This window comes from Rhopalosiphum padi, chromosome 2 (assembly GCF_020882245.1).
Source record: "Rhopalosiphum padi isolate XX-2018 chromosome 2, ASM2088224v1, whole genome shotgun sequence".
Taxonomy (NCBI): Eukaryota; Metazoa; Arthropoda; class Insecta; order Hemiptera; family Aphididae; genus Rhopalosiphum; species Rhopalosiphum padi.
The window spans coordinates 18848868-18868297 of record NC_083598.1 but is presented as its reverse complement, the minus strand read 5'-3'; the positions used below and the strand labels follow the sequence as shown (position 1 = coordinate 18868297).

Genomic DNA, 19430 nt, shown 5'->3' with positions numbered 1-19430 from the left:
TATAGCTTATTATATACTATGTATACTATTAATACTATTTGTAATATTTATACTAAGTTGTACGGCAATATCTCACAAAATGGTGGGCTACTACTCCATTCACACAAACGTTAAATACTTTTAAACAGTTATTTCTATGTCAACATTTTAAATAAAAACAACTAATAGATAGTGGTTTTTTCGTGAATGTTTAGGACGTGATCAATGTAATATAATTTATACAGTGAAGTTTAAATTATTATCTTATGAACAACGATGAGAATATTGTTCTGTATAGGAAATTAGTTGTCATATCCCGATGATGTGAGGATGACTGAACTCGGGCTTTTCAACTACAATATCAGAGCAGTCAGCGTCACTGTGGACATGTTGAAGGTTAGGTTAGGTCAAGGTGTACATAAATTACATTTTCGTATCTATTAATAACGATAAAAAAAAAAACAAAAACGCTACCGCATAGTAATATAATGTGTATTTATTTGTAATAAACTTAGTGCAGATAATTGAGTGTTGTATCTGTTCAGCTGCAGCCAATGAAGTAGTAGTTATTTTTCCGGTTTAACGGGTCTCACAAGCACAATTAATACGTAATATATGTGTGTGGGTTATTGGTATAATTTTGACGACAAGTTACTCTAAATACTCTGGTAAATGCGACAAATAAAAACGATTGTTTTTTTATTGATCATAGTTGCATTGTTTATTTTAAAATATCGAACACAATATATATTGCACATTTAGATTTTGGTAAATGGTATAACTATATTAAATAAGAATCCCATTAAGGGGAAAAAAATTACAAAATAACATAAAACACAAACGAGCAACCAAACGTAATAAATATTATAATATTATTATATTAAGCTATCGATTTACATTTTGTTCTAAACCAATACAATTTTTGAAAATAAATTATTAAATTAAATCACGCAAAAAACATTCTATTAAAATAATGTAATTAAAATTGGGTTGAAAACGCAGGTGGGAGTGGGACCACGTGGGGCAGTGATAGAAATTAAAACGGTTTAATGGTTATAAAATCCGATGATTTGAAATATCATAACAATTTATTCCGCGCGCTACGGCTAGTATTATACTCAACAGTATTATTATATATTGAACAATTACGTCTTACGCGTAAGGTTTATATTATTGCAGTGATGTGATGAGCGCATGTAAGACTTTTTCTTTGGGCTTGGGAGGGTATTGTGCCAAAGGTTAGGTTACGAGTGGTGGAAAAACTAAAAACTATACACAGATACGATTCTGGCGAAGTACATAATATAATAACGTGTATTTGTAACGTGTAAGGTGCAGTGCGCTACCTTAAAAGAAAAAAAAATAGAAGAATTGAGTGAACGTTGTGATTTTTCGTTACCAAATAAAAATAATGAATAAATAAAATAAGAAACATGATATCGATAATAATATAGTTTTTGGTCGAAGGCGCATATCGATTGCACCAATAAATAATAATTAAAAGTAAAAAAACCAAATTTAAAATTAAATACGAATAAAAATAGTAAAAAGGATAAACAACACATATTGCGCCGACCGAATGGCGATTTGAAAACATAAACACATCATATAAATGAATATTTATGTGTTTAAATCCGAAAAATGTACTTATTAGTACGATAGATTGAGTATGTTTGATGACTTTAGTGAGAACTTAAAGTAAGCATAATTTAACATTTCAGTAACCGAGTTTATGCAATTGATTTAGGTAACGAAAAGTATTGTTTATTGATATGGGTTTTACGGTCTTGTAAATTTTTGAATCGCTAGTTCATTATATTGTTATTTTTTTATCAAATCAGATTATTCATTTCGGGGTAGAACAAAGTTCGGACAATTAATATTTTACCTATATAAATAGTGTTTTCGTTCCGTTGATCGTTTAATCTTTGGATCTCACGTGGATTAGGTCCGTTAATTTTTATTTTTTATTAACTTTAACTACAATATTTATTTTCGAATATTATAGTATAGAGTGATTTATTTACCGATGTACATTACAACATAATCATTAGAATTACACAGTAAATTCACACAGTATTTTTTTCGTGGCACAATTGATGTGTACGTTTTTAATCGTCATCATTAATGCACTTGCACAAAATATGTATGAAATGCACGTGATTCGAAATACCCGGGGTTATGGACGAATACACGTTTCAATAACAATACATGATCTATATGCGCATCGGCCGATTCGAGAAATGGTGCCGAGCTTGATCGCTTTTCCGAAGAAGCCTCGTTTCGAATTATATACACCCAAGCTTATTCTCTATCGGTACGTTTTCGAAATTAAATAAATTGTTAGACTATATGTACTACACGCTATTATATATATATAATGTTATTAACTAATCGCGTCAAAATCACTGCGTAATATTATTAGAATAAAATTCAAAACGTAACAGCAGACGAAAATATTATACTAGAAACAACATTGACATCCTAACGTTTCGACTAAGGTAGGGGGTCGGGTGGGTTAGTGGAGTAGGTATATAATATTATCATGATGTGCTATACGATCATCGTACCGGAGGAAACAATAATAATAATATCGTATCGACATTGGCACACTACACTTAAACATTATGTTTTTTAACTAGCTACAACAAACAAACATTTATAATAATAATAATAATAATAATAATAATAATTATAATATTAATAATAAATTAAACTATGTGATAATTCGCAGTACAGACATTGTGGATTATACAGTGTACGCTATATAATCGTGACAATCGCACAACGATACGTGTACCGAAAATATTGCAAAAGCTGACAACGTAAATTATAAAATACAAATTATAAAATTTAACAGTTTCTATGAATCCGATTGGTGCGCCGTAAAAGGCGAGAACTCTGCTCAATCCGTATATAATGTTAAAGTATTATATAACAGGACCGAATGATCTCAGTTATAGAAAAATATTAGGAACTTATTACGGTGTGTATTTCTTACGATTCTATGGCTATGGATATAATATTGTGTTTTAAGTATTGGTACGTTTGACATTCGATTTGCTGTGACAAATCGATTTCTGTCGTAGAGTTTTTATTAGTGTACCTATAGGTAACTCGAAAAGTTAGCGACCGCGGTATTTCCCGCGAGTACGGATACCGCTAGTCATAATAACGACGGCAGAGAGTATATAGAAAGACAGACAAATATAAATGGACCGGGCAGAGTTTCGTTTACAATATTATAAAAATTTCGCAGTAATATTCTAATATTAAGTCGTAATAGTTTTTCTTAAAACGTATGAGCGTTCCGACACACTCCACAGCCCAACGCGAACTCTTCTCCCGTCGGAGGATGTTTGACGTGTAGTGGGCATTCGTCTACGTTCAAAGACGTTGCTCTCGGGCCTGCAAGAATAGAAAAAAATGTCAATAAATGGTTACAGTTGACAGCATACTTTTAAAATTTAATTTTGACTTTTTCAAAAACGCTATGTTCTAGGACCTAGGCAGATAATGATCACCTTACTGGCCAAGTCCAGTTATAGTTTGTTTTTTTGAAATGTTTTTCTCAAACTTCAACTGACTTATTCATGCAATTTTCAAGATTGGGCAAGTTGGTAATATTTTTGAATCGAGTAACCAGTTGCAATAAGTGAATATCAATATCAATATTTTCACTTAAAATTATAGTTTTATTTGTAATGCTAAAATAGTTAAAAGTTTAATGAAGTTTATAACATGTTTTATAATCACTAATTTAAACATGATCGTTTAATTATTTTTAATGTTTGTATAAGTAAATAATATTATAAAAACCCTTGTCTCCACAGTAAGCCTAATTTCCAGAGATCATCATTTTGTGTCAATGCTATATTATTGTAAAATAACTATTTGTATAATATTAATGTACACTATCAATTAAAAAAAAAAATATTGTATACATTGAACAGTTGAAAAATTTAAATAATATTATTTAAAAAAAAATGTATTTGTGGGAGATACAGTGTAAAATTCGAGAAGCGGCAAGGTTAGGCATGTTTATGTCTATGCATTTTTTTCGTATAAATTATGTGAATTTGGGTGGTATGTCGAAAATGTTCATAAATATTTTTGGTAGACATTAAAATATTGTTTTTATTTTCATTATATCAATCGCATACCTGCGGGGCACGGTGGTAGTTCATCGGTCAGCAGGTTAGTGACGCGCTGAAAGTCATCGTGGCAAGCGTTGCAAAAGTGCGTTGTCCCGAAGCAGAAGAAAACGGCTACTGAACAGCAGTACCGACACTTGTACTCGAGTAAGTCGGTGCCGTGTTTGGGACACATCTGAGCACGGGCTACGTCGCTGCACCCGCCGCACACCAGTTCAGCGGGATCGTAATCGGTTCCACCCACGTCCAACTCACACCGGGCTTCACCACCGTAGTAAGCCTGCGAAACACGATTAAATAGTGAACATTAAGATCACACGAAACACATATGTGTCAAAGATCATCCAGGAGACTTTACCGCATAAGATGCGCGTTATGGGCAAACCAAATGAGTCTAGATAAATATCCGTATGTTTAGCACGAAATATTTATTTGATATTAATAATTATTTAATAATAAATATTATCATTTACGACTTGTGAGACAGACATTAAACGATTAAAACATTATAGCCTCATTATATAATCGATTTTAATAGTAATAATAAAGTAGGTAGTTAATTTTATGTTTATAAACTTCCTTCAAAGAGTTTATATAATACCTATAATATAATATAACATTATATTTGTTTTTAACACATTATAGCTTATAAAGAAATTATTGATGATGTCGTTGACTTACTTTTTTACACTTGAAGCACACGTAATACGCATACTTTTCCATGGCGTACACGGCCGCGTGATCGTTTTTCATTGTACATTCACCTTCGTATTCCAAACGCATCAGAGCCTTTCGCTTGACGTCGGCCATCAACTCTCTTATCGGATCCAAAACTTCGGCGAGGCACGCGTGATCTATCGGAGTCTATATCACAGGCGCAACAATTAACATTAGGCCCAACGAGTAATCCTGATAATACAGGGTTAATCAAAATAAATCATCATCAATGCTTTGCACCTGGGCAACCAATCTTAGGCCACCTGATCTTACGCCGTTTGACTACTTATTTTAGAGATATGTTAAAGATACAATGTACATGCCACATGTATTATGATGAACCACGAAGGAAACCTGCACGTAGGTACAGAACATTTATATATAAATTATTATTTATAAAATAAATATTACTATTTATTTGTATTTTTATTTACCTACCATTAAATAAATTTGAAATATTATTATATTTAATGAATTAAATATCACTCTAAAAGCCTAAACCTAAAAAGTAAAAATATATACAGAATAGGAATCTGATGAATCGTTTTGATTAATCCTGTAATAATAATATGTGACATGCATTGCGCATGACTCACCTTGCAGATCGGACACTGTTGAAATCCGAACGTGATTCTTGGTCCGGCCCATTTGTTGACCAGCACTCTCTTGCAACACTGATAGTGGAACACGTGTCCACAAATTAGCTGAAACGATAATGTTTATTTTTATAGTCATTTTTTATTTCATATATTTTTCTGTCGATCGCGGTCAACACGCTTATACAAACGATCGATCGATTATTATTTATCGTCCGTAGTTATACCTGTATAGACGGTGCCGCTGACAGGGCATCCGTGAAGCAAATCATACACATGTCATCGGCGTCTTGTTTGAGTGACGGATTTTCTTCAGAGTCACACCCATGTAAACACGGTAAACATTTCGTCTCGCCTTTGATGCCTCCACACAAATGGCCGCATTTCAATATCCTTTGACATCCGGTTTGTGCGTGTAACTGTAAATAATTGTATTTTAACGATATAATCGAACATAACTGACAATATAATAATATAATCGAAGTTATAGAAAACATAAATATAATATTATGATCATAAAATTGTACGTTAAAAAATGATAAATATCGATTTTTTTTTATTTATATCACAATGCGGGCGACTCCGATTATAAATTATAAAAGGATAATTATATCCATTTTTTTTTATACCTGACACTCGTCATTGGCACAGACGTTGCCGATGGCGAGCAATCCGTCGTTGCTGACCATGCCACAATACCGACAGACTCCGACTCTTGCGAGCTGCAATACGTTGGCCCTAGCGACCGGTGCCGTCAAGTCTGATGAGCCGGACGTCGTATCGCGAAACTCGACCAACGCTTGCAACGTGGCCTTGTCGGCTAGTGCGAGCAGCCAAAACAGTTTGGTCCGTCCGCAACCTTCGTGTAAGTCGACTCGAATGGCTTCTTCTTCTTCCTTACACACCTGAATCATGCACCACACAACATTAGTTAGGTATTTTTTTGTCTTCACGTTTGCGTATAACAGTATAGTGACGCGTATGTCGTCGTCGTGGACGTATATTATATTATTTACTTGTCTCTGGTGATGTTTGGTTTTCCTGTGCAAGTGTAAGATCCTGTCGCAGTCAATGCAAAGATTTCCGCACGTTAAACATTGTATCGATGCCGCGGTCTCGCCGTCGTCGTGGTTCGAACACAGCGGCTAAAATGTATTTTATACGTTTATATTGTAATAATTTATTGTATATTATTTTTCAACACATGGCTTATATCGGCAGCTAAATTAAAAAATAAAAGGAGATATTGCCAATTATTATTATTCATTCTCGACAAAACATATTAAATACAATTAATTCGATTTTATACACAGTGTATTGGTATATCTAAATATTAACGGATAATTAGACAATCGTTTAACGCAATAAGGTTGTTATTTTTATTTTTATATTTAAAGATGTTAGGCTAGAAATATGGAAGTATTTTTCTAACAAAATTATAGAAACATTTGTTTTTGTTTATATTATTTTTGCGAGTGATCTTATAATTGTTCCAAAACTTGTCTAAATGTCGCTTCGACATAAACACGGTGATTTATTTATATATTCCTAAAATATACTTACTCTCGGTGGAGTCGGCTTCGAGTCTTCTGGTTTTAACCATTGGCCGGACGATAATCTCTCCGCGTGCTCTGGATGCAACACACAGTGCGAAGCCAAAGCCAACCACAATACGGGGTTTTTAATGCACGATTCCATTGTTCTGTGTTCTTTACTTAACCTCGTCAAGTTTAATATATTTTCGGCGATCGCCGCCCGAGTCGTATCGATCCAATTTCTTTTACCTCGTAACTTTCCCTAAACAAAAATAATATTGAAACATTCAATGTTATTTTACTTAGCGACTAGCTTAGTAATAACTTACGTTTGACAAGTCCCACAGGATCCGTATGATGTCATCAGCCAATTTTCTGTTAGAATCGCCTTTGAGAAACCACAATGATTCGTCCTCGTCTAAATCGACGTCACGGAGCTTCAGCGAATTTACGACTTTACTACCGTTTGCACCCTTCACTTTTACTTGCAATATCAATGCTTTTGCAATGACGCTCAAGAAACTATCTAGTAGTCCTACTTGATAGTTTTTAGAGGGCGGGCTAGCTATGGAAAACCCAGTGGAAGGTAGTCTAGATCCGGTCAACGAAGCAAACGCGCTGGGTGACACTTCTGGCAGTACTCGTTTGAACAATAGAGTTACCTGAAAATCAGGTATATTTTTATTTATTTATTTTTGTGTCATCGGCGTGTATTATTTATATTTGTAGTTTAGGAAAAAATACTATTGTGCACGATCATTACTTGTCTTTGGACTCTGGCGCTGCCCGTGTGCAATAAACTCAATAGATTCGACAGCAGATCATATTGATTTGCTAGATAAGATCGACCAGCATTACTTCCGCTGAGAGCTGACACCATCGAGAGCATTTCGAAACAATATGAGTCAGTCGGCGTGACCATGCCATTATTAGACGTTGTATCGGTTTTGCAAACGGACTTTTCCCACTCTTCGCGCATTATGACTGCTTCCTTTTGTATGGCGTCTACTATGTGAGTGCATACCTGGCCACAAAAAATATCATATACAGGGTGTAACAGGACTATTTAATAAATATAGTAACATTTGTAATAGAAATGTGTCAAATAGTCTTGTTACACCTTACATATTACTAGCAACTTATTTCGACCACTAATCGAGCATAAGAATAATTACTTGTTTTTGCAAATGGGTCAATTTGCTTTGGCTGAACAAAATGCCGACCATATGCTCTTTAAGATCTTTGCTTTCTTCTACACTAGAATCCATAGACGTTTCTTTTCCTTGAATTAATTTCCCGAAAACCTTAAAACAACAATAGAATATTGTAAAAGGAGTCATACGCAAATATTTTGAATAATTTTTGTTTACCTGGAATGTAATCGATCGAAACACTTTCAGTGTTTCATTTTCACATTGCCGATGTTGTATGGTAGAGTAATTGTATTGACGACCATAAGGGAGAGAATCTCCCGACACAGTTCCGAGAACTTTGACTTGTCTGACACGTACCGACGTGTCTCCTCCTCGAACTTCGATACAGAGGACTTTGTGCGAATGGTCTGCGAAAATATCAGATAAGTAATTTTGATATTACTAGTATATCATAGTAAGTTGTGTGTTATTTAATAACCGTGTAAATTACCTTGTATGTAAACACCGAGCCAACCACTGAATCGAGTGTCGACATCGATTGTTTGTATTTTGTTTAGTTGTTCGGTGGTTTGACCGGACGAAAAAACTACCGTCGATATTTTGTTCTGTTCAAAAACAATAAAGTACAAATGTTTTTATATCCGATAAACGCCTATCGTGCAAAAAATGTAGGAAATACTTACATTTAAATCACGACAATTATCGAAATGAATGTAAAGTGCTTTTGGCTCTTCAAAAGCATGATTGCACTGTATCGTGATTGTTTTGAATTTGTTTTTGTCGTCTTCGCTGGATTCCCAAAACGTTTCTGTCGTTCGATCGATTAAATTTGGAACCATTGCCGGTCGACTGGTTGCCGTGATTTCTGTATTTTCTGTTATGTCTTTTAGTGTTGACACAACGTAACTATCATTCTATAAAGTATAAAGCCGGTTACCGTTTATTACACATTAAAATTTTCAATATCAATAAATCCACGAACGCTTACCGAGGAAACACCTGGTTGAGTGTCTTCGCAAACATCTTGATAATCTTCGCTGTGCGATAGTATTTTGCTGATATTACTGAATACTTTACTCCTTGAGATGAAAAATACGTAATCAAAAATCAAAAATATTAATTTATTATTATTATTTATTACCTGTGCAAAAACATGTGGTCGGATGCCGTAAAGTTAATATCCCAACAGCGGACGGCCATCATCTGCAGCGCAGACCCCGCTGGCAAGTACAGCATCAGGTCAGAGACAGTCTGCAAAAACTGATAGAATACCTGCGGTAATGGTTTGACGGATTCGCCAGCTAAGTATAAATCGCTCAGAGGATGTCGACACCGTGGATCAGTGGAGTCGTTGGTCCCGTCTACCGTGCGGACTTCGGCAGATAGCGCGATCACAAACCACCATAAGAGATCGTGCAAACATGACGGTCTCGACACTTCATGCAGCAACCAATTGAGCGCCTGATTACAAAAACAACATAAAAGTACGGCATAAAAATCAACTAATAGAAATATATTGAATGACTAGTGATTATTTATTCAAAACATAAGACTAGAAAAACAAAACCTATAATATCAGCCTCGGTGTGTCAAAAAAGTTAAAATGTGTACTTATAAAGTTTAAAAAGCAATTAAATTTGGCTTATTGTTTTTTTTTTTTTGGTAAAATCAATAACGTTCTATAAAACCCACTTTGAAAATAAATCCTAGTAGGTAAATAGTGCCACCAGAGAATATTGCAAATGAAAATAAAACGTATATTTGTTATCATTTAAATAAATATGATTTTTTTTGATTTTTTAAGTTACTAATATTAGGTACAGAAGATTTGTTTTAAAAATGTTCAAAATGTTGAATATTTTTGAACCTTGTTAAGATTAAAAACATAAGTTAATGCATTTTAATTAAAAATTTAATTTTTGTTATACATTTTTTTAAATATGAGTATATAAAGTTATAAAGTAAAATATGCAAATATAACAAAATTAATTAGATTTATCTAGTTTACTTTCTGAACGAATACGATAATGCTCAATGTGCTTTGGCACTGAACTCATCTAGTAACAATTATAGCTATAACATTTATTTTGTAAATTCAAAAAAACCAAAATAATAATATGTAGTTTAATGATATAATATTTATATTAAAACTTACTTGTAGAGCGTAACTGCGACACGCGGCTTTCCTCACCGCATGTTTCATCGCCCATTTGAGATCTTCTAAATTGTGAGCTTCGATAACGAATGCCATCGATGGTCTGTTGAAAACGTTTATCTCAGCCACATCTCCGTTGTTCGATATTATACCGTCGGCTGAACAACCTACCATTGCAGCGTTGTCGACACTAGGAACGAGCGCTTGTAAAGCCGCCGAGGGCATACATACCATTGATAATCCGTTGTCTAGAAGAAAATCATAACAATAATAAATATGTTATCAATCGATCTCATCTTTTTTACTATATGATTTTCCATGAATTTACTAGTAATATTTTACATCATATAAATATTTTAAGTTGGCGGAGACTGTAATAATTTGCACTAAATAACTAATAGATATTATAATTATATGCTCACATATCACTGTATAACAACTTAAAAATAATAAATAAAAACAGTCGAGTTTTAGTGCACAGATAATAGTTACTGCCAGTTATTGTTATACATTCTTCATCGCCGATGAAAGGTACGGTCTGCATTGTAAGGTCATATAGAAATTTACATGTATTTGAAAAAGTCGCAAACAAGTTGCCACGAAATGTACTCGGTCTAAGCTAGTGTGTTTACTATGTACTTTTCACCATTCTGTTCGACTTCGATGTCAAAATTGAAAATACATACCGGGGTCGATGGTACTGTTGATCCGTTTACGGCGGTTGATCATTTCTTGGCGTCTCAGCGGCGACTTTTCGATGTCCATCGACACGGACCGGTGAAAGCTCCGCGTCACAGTTCCGTCTACAACATCTATGCCCGGAGACGAGACCTGGAAACGCAAAAAAGCGTATTAAATACAAATGTTTAATGAAAAACACTGTTCGTCATTTGGTTGGGACGAATAAATACGTACACCCGCCGAATCGCAATCGCGAAGTTGCTGCAGAAGTGCATTGTTACAAGTTTCAGACTGCAGTAGTTGTTTACACGTTGCAGGAGCCTCGAGGTTTCCCAGACATTTGAATTCGCCTACTGTCCACGGGCCCGATGTTGAGGGCGGTTCGTCGCCGGTCGGCCTGCCAGCGCTGGTGCTGGCCAAGTCCAACAGAAACATAGCGTTCTCTTTGAACGTCACGTGTAGGCTGTCAATCACCTCGTCGTTGCAGTTTATTCCTGAATCGAAAAAACGTTATGTTGAAAGATTATTTGTATACGCGATATTATATTTAAGGAAAAATTTAAGTATTCAAATTGAGTATCCAAAAATCCACTTTTTAAAAATATAAGTCACTATATTTTTGCTCGAATAGCTTCGTAAGAAAATAATAATTTAAACATTATGTCAAACCGGACATATTACTCAGCTATATTATTTATGGCTGTAGCCTACAAGCGCAAAATATAACCCAAACTCAACCCAAAATCGTAGAAAAAAAAATATCTAACAAGCGCAAAAAAATTACTTTTTTAACAATCCATAAGCGTAAATACATTTTACAAAATTTAAGTTTTTTTTAATTTTTGTATCAATTCGATAGTTATTATTAATTTAACTTTTACAATGATATTCAAATGAGTTAAAAAATAAATATTAGAATTTAGTTATTTTTAATTTAGAAGTATAACGAATATAATTATAATGAGTAGGTAGCTTACAATTATACTTGAAATTTGAAATCCACAGTTTTTATTAAGTCTGGCTTATCAGAAAAATCATCTGGAATTTTTTTTTTAAACTATGAAATATGCTATGATAATACTAAACTCTAACTGAATTAAATCACTGTTGTTTTCGAAATATAAAAATATTATATACTTGAGAATTAAATAGCATATGTAATGAGTGTCAAATCTTAAACTACAACTTATAGTGTGACGGGTACAATATTATTTGCAGGTAATACAATTTATATTTGCACTTTTACCCCACTACTAAGGTACAAAACGTAAAACCAATTTCCGTTTATGGGCTACCGAATAAAATAGACGATTTGCGTTTTTAGGTATCACCGTTATCTATACATTACGCCGTGTCACCAATCGTTAGTCAGTGTTATCAACGTCAACATTAACCGTGTAAATACGTATATTGAAGCTAATTATTGTCAATCGAGTTTTAATAATTTCAGTTTCGTATCATGCAAAACTCTAAAAAAAAATTGGTACATTACATTATACCAATCTAATTCCAGAAACAATTCATTATTGTATCTCTCCACTGCCACTTCAAATTATAAAATGTTATATACACCTGCAAATATTATGCTTATGTCTACGGGTAATTCAAATACAAATTTAGATTTATTTAATACTACATTATTCAATTTATCGAATTTTGATTTAACTTTTGTTTTTATTATATTTAATCTTTGTTTCTCTTTGTTTTTTTTTTTAGCTATATTTATCACCATATTATTCTGTAATTAATTATGTTATTCATTTTCTATTTTTAATTATAACTATTAATATTTATATATTATTTGTTTTATTAATTTTTCTTCTTTTTTCGTTCCTCTTATTTATATAAACGTAGTACTATTATATATCATTACTTTTTACGTTATGTCTTTACATTTTATTTTTCCGTGAATAAAGAATATTATTATTATTATTATTATTATTTATTATTATTAATACTCACTACTCGTACTTTACTTTTTGTTTAAATCGCTAGTGCACGCATACGTCGCAGCGCAAAATACGGCGCATTAAATTACATTAACTGAATATTATTTTAAACTTTTCAAAGCGTTTATCATCAGAAATCAATTTCAATGATTCATTACGAATAAATCTGTCACGCTGGAAAACGATAACTGTTGCGAAAACACTTAATGAATTAATCGGATTAGGCACTAACCGGGCAGCTGTTTAGGTTGCTCGGGGACGTAACTCCGACGGAAACCTATATGTACTTCTACTGGGCTTTCGTCGCTATCGTTTTCGTCTTTTACATCGTCATACGGGTACAGCAGCGTCTCGTGTAACGCCGCGGCGGTCTTCCGAGACCGAGCTGCCGGGTCGGACCCCGAAGCAGCCGACGGCGGTGGCGGAGCGTAGTCCGGAGCCTGTGGCGGCTTGGCGCGTTTCATGTAACCACCGCGGCAGGATTCGCAAAGTAGATACCAAGCGATGCCGCCCTCACCACAAGCGCCAGACCAACCAGTCTTGTAGATACCGTTGCTGGTGTAACCGTGCCCCCCACTGCTGTGACCGCATCCCGGGTGAGTGGTAAGCATGTGATAGGACACAGGCACGGCGAACGTATCACCGCACAGCTCGCACGACATGGGCTCCTTGGCTTGGTAGTTGGGCACCAACCGTCGGAGTATACGCTCGTTGTGAACATGCGTGGTTGGATCCACGGCTGATCTGCTGCTGTCACTGTCGCTGTTTTTGCTGACACCATCCGCCGTCCGCCTATTAGGAGAAGACGTATGAATCACGCCAACCGAATTAATAATCTGCAAAACACAAAACGATGCATTTTTTTTTATAAAAATCTATAGATTAAATGAATATCATAAATTGAAGGTATAGTTTAAAAAAATACTTCAGACCATGTGTCTATCGTATTTATATTGTGTATAACCGGCATGAGAGTCGAAACACGTACTACGACCATTACCTAAAGCCAACGTGCAATTTACCTTCGCTTCCTGTCATAACCATTTAATCGCAGTAAGAATTCATACGACTCCATAAGTGTAACTATTTGTGTTAAATTTACTAAATTTTGATAGAAATTGTGTTGATAAAGTAATATCATATACTTTACATAATATTTTCGTTTAATTTTAAAATTTATATTAGTTACTTATGGATTACGTATTCGGTTTAAATTTATTAGTGTTGTATTAAGTTTAATATCAAAACGCTTTCATATTCTCTGTTTGATATTTATTCCTCACTAAAATACAGTTTTATATTATCACGACCATGTAACACCTATTTTACTATCTAAAACAAATAATAACATTTATGTTTTTATTTATGTTCAACTTAATAAATTATGTATAAATGTTTAAAATGCGCATTATCATATATCAATAAATATAAATATACAGTAAAATACGATGTTATATAAAATATTATAATTACATTTTATAGCGTTTAAAGGAAACAATTACGTGCTTACATAATAGTATAGTATAAAGAAGCTATATGTTTTTTGTACTTAGGTAAAAAAAAAAAAACATCAGTTTGAATAAACGTCTATTTTACAGACACTAAAACTGGACACAATTTTCAGGGTCCATAAAACACTTTCAACCTCATAAATTTAGTCTGAATCCAAGCTTACAGTCAAAGGGTACGAAAAAATCCTCGAGAATATTTGCAAAATACGGCACAAGAACATACATAAATCTAACGGAATAATATTACGTACGTCGGTTTATTCATCCGTAATTTAGATACAGACGACTATTTATCTCTAACCGTTTCATTTATTATTTTATTATTATTTAACATGTTTAGTGAAACAAAATAAAAAAAAAACCATATTATTTTCGACATGATCTGACGGTTTTATATTGACTTTATAACTTTGTTTTACTATTCTAAATATAACAATAATGATGCGAAACCAGTTAATAAAGACAATTATAATGGGAAACTGAATAAATACAAATGGGAAAATTAGGTTTAATAAATTATAACAAATTCATATTTTATATCGTACGTTAAATGTAATTTTTATGAGTTTCGTAAAGAGAACATTATTATTCCATTTCAACGCATTATTACCATTATAAAATTCATTCTGTAAAATATTTATGTCATTGTGCTAAATTTTAATAACAACGTTTATTTATTTATTAAACATTTTAAATTATAATATTTAGTGTATGAATCAAATGTTTGGAGCTTTTTTTTTCCTAAGAAATCTATTATAATTTATTAAGTTTAAATCTATTGTATTTAATTGTTAAAATTTAATTGAACAGTATAATTAAAACAATTATTTTCAGCAGAATGATAAAAAATATTATTAATATTAAATATTTTTGCAAATGATATGAGCAGGTTGGATGAACCGCCGCTTATTATATTATGTTTAAGTTAAAATACATTTTTTTTTAGAGTTACGATTATTTGTGTTTGACTAAAAAACTGAAAAAAAATGAATAGACTTAAACAAGGTTAAATAATTATATAATTTACAAAATATTTTTAACGTATAATTACACGTGAGTGTGTGTAAAAATAATTCAATAATAGTTAATACTAATGGTTTTGTGGTACCTATGTATGTTGTATGTACATTACGTAAAAGTAAATAAATAATAATACAATAAAATTTAAATTAGTTTAAAAACACAAACTCACGATTACACCCTTTTTGCAAGTATCTAATTTGTCATAAGTATGTTTTTACAATATTTCATAGATCTTACGTAAAGCATGTCGGCGGCGATCACGTCCCATAACCGGACCATACAGTTAAGGGCGGGTGGCAAAAAGTTTATGGTTGTCCGGCCGTCACTGTCTGTACCACCGGCAGGTTGCATTTGCGCGTGATTGCTATCTGCTAGTTCCGAGTTACCGGAACTGGTCATGCTCTCCTCAGTGATTGCTCCTTCGGCCGGTAACGCCATTCCAGGTTTCGGTCGGTTCACTTCGTTCGGTCGGATGTGCCGGTAACCGCCTGCGCCGGTCGTCACTTCCACCGAATGCCTCTGCAGGCCGCGGTCCTTATTCCTGCAGGAAACGTGTCAGATAAAATTTCGCACAATCATGTCATCCTTACGATATTCTATATAATATGCCATAAATTCCAGAATCTATGTATGTTTAGCTCTAAATATAGATTATGAGGCTTAGATTTCCAGTCAAAAAATAAGCGGAGATCACACGCACGATTTCATACGTAATACTTGCTTGTTACTTTGCGCGTCAAGTATAGATTACAAAATCATAATATTATGTATGTTTTAATTAGTTTTCATACATAATCTCAACTGAAATTGATTAGTGGCGCGTACTTAAAATGGGTTCAGAACCTTAAATATGATATTTATATGATTCCTACCAATTTCACTTTTTACCATTTCTATGAATTCCTACGGCGGGTACTCTATGGTATAGATTTACACGGCGATAGGCGATAACTGACGCGTACTGATTACCATTGGGTAAATGAATCACATCATATGCGCATAAATAATATATAGAAATACCGTTGTGTTGGGTGCCACTCAATTTAAACTCACAGCAGAATTAATATAATAATAATGAAATAGTTTATGATCTGACTGAATATTATTTACTATCAGATTTCTGGATCGCAGATATTTCAATATATTATAGTTATTCACTGCATGTACGCGCTTTTCATTATTCAATGGTTAGTGCACTATTTATACATACCTTTCAGTCATCCGCTTCGTCACCACCGCACCATTCTTTGGAAGACTCGGGTAAAACTTCAGAAATGACGCGCAAGTCATGGCGTCGTGAACGATGCCTTCGTGCCACAGGAACGCAGCAAACACGGCGCGCAGGCTCTCTGCCATAGACGGACTTAATGCCATTTTCACGGTTTGTCTAAACGTAATTGTTAAATACCATTAATTTTGATCAAATTACTAAAATATTTTTAATGTAATTTTGTTTCCAAGATGTTCGTTGATTTACCAGTTGGTAAAGTACAAAGATTTGCGTAAACACACATTATTTATCGATTTATTATGGCATTTCTGAGTACACACAGAAAAAATGTTTTCGATGCAATAAAAATAAATTCAGAGTAGTCCTTAAAGTTTGTTTCGGCAGTATATCTACCGTATTGATACGAATTAATAAAATCAATATCTGTAGGGATTTTAATATTTGTATTTAAATATTATCTACACTGTTTATTATTTTCCTAAATTAACTTTAATTGACTATTTATAATATATTATCAATATAACTAATAACATATTTGAATACTAAGAATTCAGTTAATTTATTGTTATACATATATTTAATTTTAACTTTATGTAAATATGATATATACTACCTTAAGTATATCAGTTTCATAAAATATCTATGAAAAGTATAATTATCGAACAAAACTAATAATTGTATTTATTAATTGTTTTTTTAGAATCATCCTGTTTTTTAATAGTGGTTATATTATAAATGCTATTTGTTTAACATTTAAACATTTTAAACCAATGAAGTATTTAGTAAAACACTGGTATATTTACTATATTTGAATTAACTTACTTAGGTTCTTGTATTATTACTTCTTGTTGACTATCTTTTAGTTCTGGTGAAGAAATTGAATCAGTTTTTAACTCATTTTTAGTATTTGGGCGAATTCTCAGTACGTATTTGGGTTTGCTTTTACTACTAGGTTCAAAACTATAGACTCTTTCATTTTCCGGTGTGGTTTGTGTGGCTGCTTGTGCTACACCAGGGCACATTTCTACTTTCTGTTAACAAAAAATACAATACAAAATAATTGAGATAACTTATATAGTACTACAAAGGTTTCATTAGAACTTTGCATCTGTTTCCTGATTTAATTATAACCAAATTAACAAACTTGTTTTACTATTAAAAAGCCACTAATGCGGGTAGACCATACGAAAGGAGATTATGTTAAAGTTTAGATTCATTATATCAAAGCGAGAGACTAACAAAACAAATATAATTATTATTAAAATAATATATTTGGATGTGTTTAAGAATTGTATCGTTGTATTTAAATATTCTAAATATTTTTTTAATACGGCTATAATTAAAATATTTATAATAAAAATGTAGATAGCCGTTTTAAACGTAATTTAAAATTAAACAAAAAAGATATCATTTTTTTATTGTGGAACATTATAATTATTATAATTATTCACGATGTAAGTCATTTAAAAATAATCGTAAAGAATAAAAAAAACTGTACATTAATGAAATTCTCCAAAAAATTTTTTTGAATTGATGATTGACGTCATGACAAAGTGATAACTTATTGTTTGTTCGTTTGTTTGACACAGTTGGGATAATGGCTAGGGAGGTTAACATTTAGCAATAATCCGGTATGGATGTGATAATTTATAACGTACCGTCATGGGTTCCGGTTGGTCTGCCGAGCTCTCAACGGACGTGGACAAGCTTGAGGTCATATGGGTATCGACCGAAGATGAACTGGTAGTCGGTGGTGCTGTGGTATCACTGGACGCCGACAGCGAATGGTTGTACGTCGCCTTCCTGGAACCTGGAATATGGTACACGGTTAATATGCATGATCATAAACGAAAAACGCATATATTATTGGACTGTGATAAGTCTTTTTAGTTTTTAATAGGAAATTAAATCCCAACATTCCCAACTCAGATAACCATTTTCCGTTTTCATAAAAAATAAAAATCTAATTAAAAATACGTAAATAATGGAAATATTTTAACTTATTAACTTAATAATTGACTTAACCTGATTAATTAATTATCCTGATTTAACCTGTTTATCTTAAAATATTTCGTTAACTTATTATTTTTGAAATTAAATTATAAAAATGATTTTTCAGTATTTGTGATGGGTGAGACTTGTGAATTTTCTATTACGGTATCAATCTAATTGCACTTTGGTTTAATCCACGATTAAATTTATCAACAAAATAATGACGTGCATACGGTAGCAGAAAAGAGAAGATTGACTCACATCTCTAATATATTTTTTATAATTTTAATTTTTGTTTCGAAGAACTTAGTTAAAGATTTTTTCCACTCTAGGTATCAACTTTCACCTCATCAACGATCTCTTTCAGCTAATAATGTACGCCAATCTGGCCTCCAAATTTAGTAGTATGAGCTTTACTAATAAAAGTGGTTGATTGTGTAAATTATAATAGGTATATGTTCCTAATAATTGACAAGATATTATAATAACCTTGTTAAAATCTCATTAAAATAATAATTTTTTGTATTCCGATTTCCGAGTAAATATTTATCCATAGACGAATATTTTTATATAATACGGAAGAAATACGAGTACGTGATAGTCAACAATAGTTTGTCGATCAATATCAAATAACAATGTAATATTAATGTTCAAGTGCTTAATGTTGTTTCCAAGAAAATAAACATGAGATAATCTAAATGTATACGTCGATATATAGTATATAGTATACACTATTATATACTATAATATTAA

General features: G+C 32.7%; 2 protein-coding genes across 4 annotated transcripts in view; one reads left to right on the top strand and one right to left on the bottom strand.

The window, feature by feature from the left end:
* LOC132923359 (uncharacterized) overlaps positions 1-19430 on the top strand; it is a 185322-nt gene that overhangs the window by 128767 nt on the left and 37125 nt on the right. The window lies entirely within an intron of this gene.
* Positions 825-19430, bottom strand: part of LOC132923361 (E3 ubiquitin-protein ligase MYCBP2) — a 277986-nt gene continuing 259380 nt past the window's right edge. For both annotated transcript variants that reach the window (XM_060987311.1, XM_060987312.1), the window contains exons 45-68: positions 18344-18495; positions 17508-17716; positions 16665-16841; positions 15692-15995; positions 13153-13756; positions 11206-11465; positions 10977-11121; positions 10291-10538; positions 9277-9596; positions 9124-9214; positions 8819-9049; positions 8626-8740; positions 8352-8542; positions 8157-8285; positions 7745-8005; positions 7311-7643; positions 7010-7243; positions 6463-6591; positions 6076-6351; positions 5674-5865; positions 5447-5554; positions 4815-4997; positions 4143-4413; positions 825-3387 (exon numbers count right to left, since the gene is read on the bottom strand). In XM_060987311.1, coding sequence (XP_060843294.1) covers positions 3272-3387; positions 4143-4413; positions 4815-4997; positions 5447-5554; positions 5674-5865; positions 6076-6351; positions 6463-6591; positions 7010-7243; positions 7311-7643; positions 7745-8005; positions 8157-8285; positions 8352-8542; positions 8626-8740; positions 8819-9049; positions 9124-9214; positions 9277-9596; positions 10291-10538; positions 10977-11121; positions 11206-11465; positions 13153-13756; positions 15692-15995; positions 16665-16841; positions 17508-17716; positions 18344-18495 — 5279 coding nt within the window. In that variant the 3' untranslated portion in view covers positions 825-3271. The remainder of the gene's footprint in view (positions 3388-4142; positions 4414-4814; positions 4998-5446; positions 5555-5673; positions 5866-6075; positions 6352-6462; positions 6592-7009; positions 7244-7310; positions 7644-7744; positions 8006-8156; positions 8286-8351; positions 8543-8625; positions 8741-8818; positions 9050-9123; positions 9215-9276; positions 9597-10290; positions 10539-10976; positions 11122-11205; positions 11466-13152; positions 13757-15691; positions 15996-16664; positions 16842-17507; positions 17717-18343; positions 18496-19430) is intronic.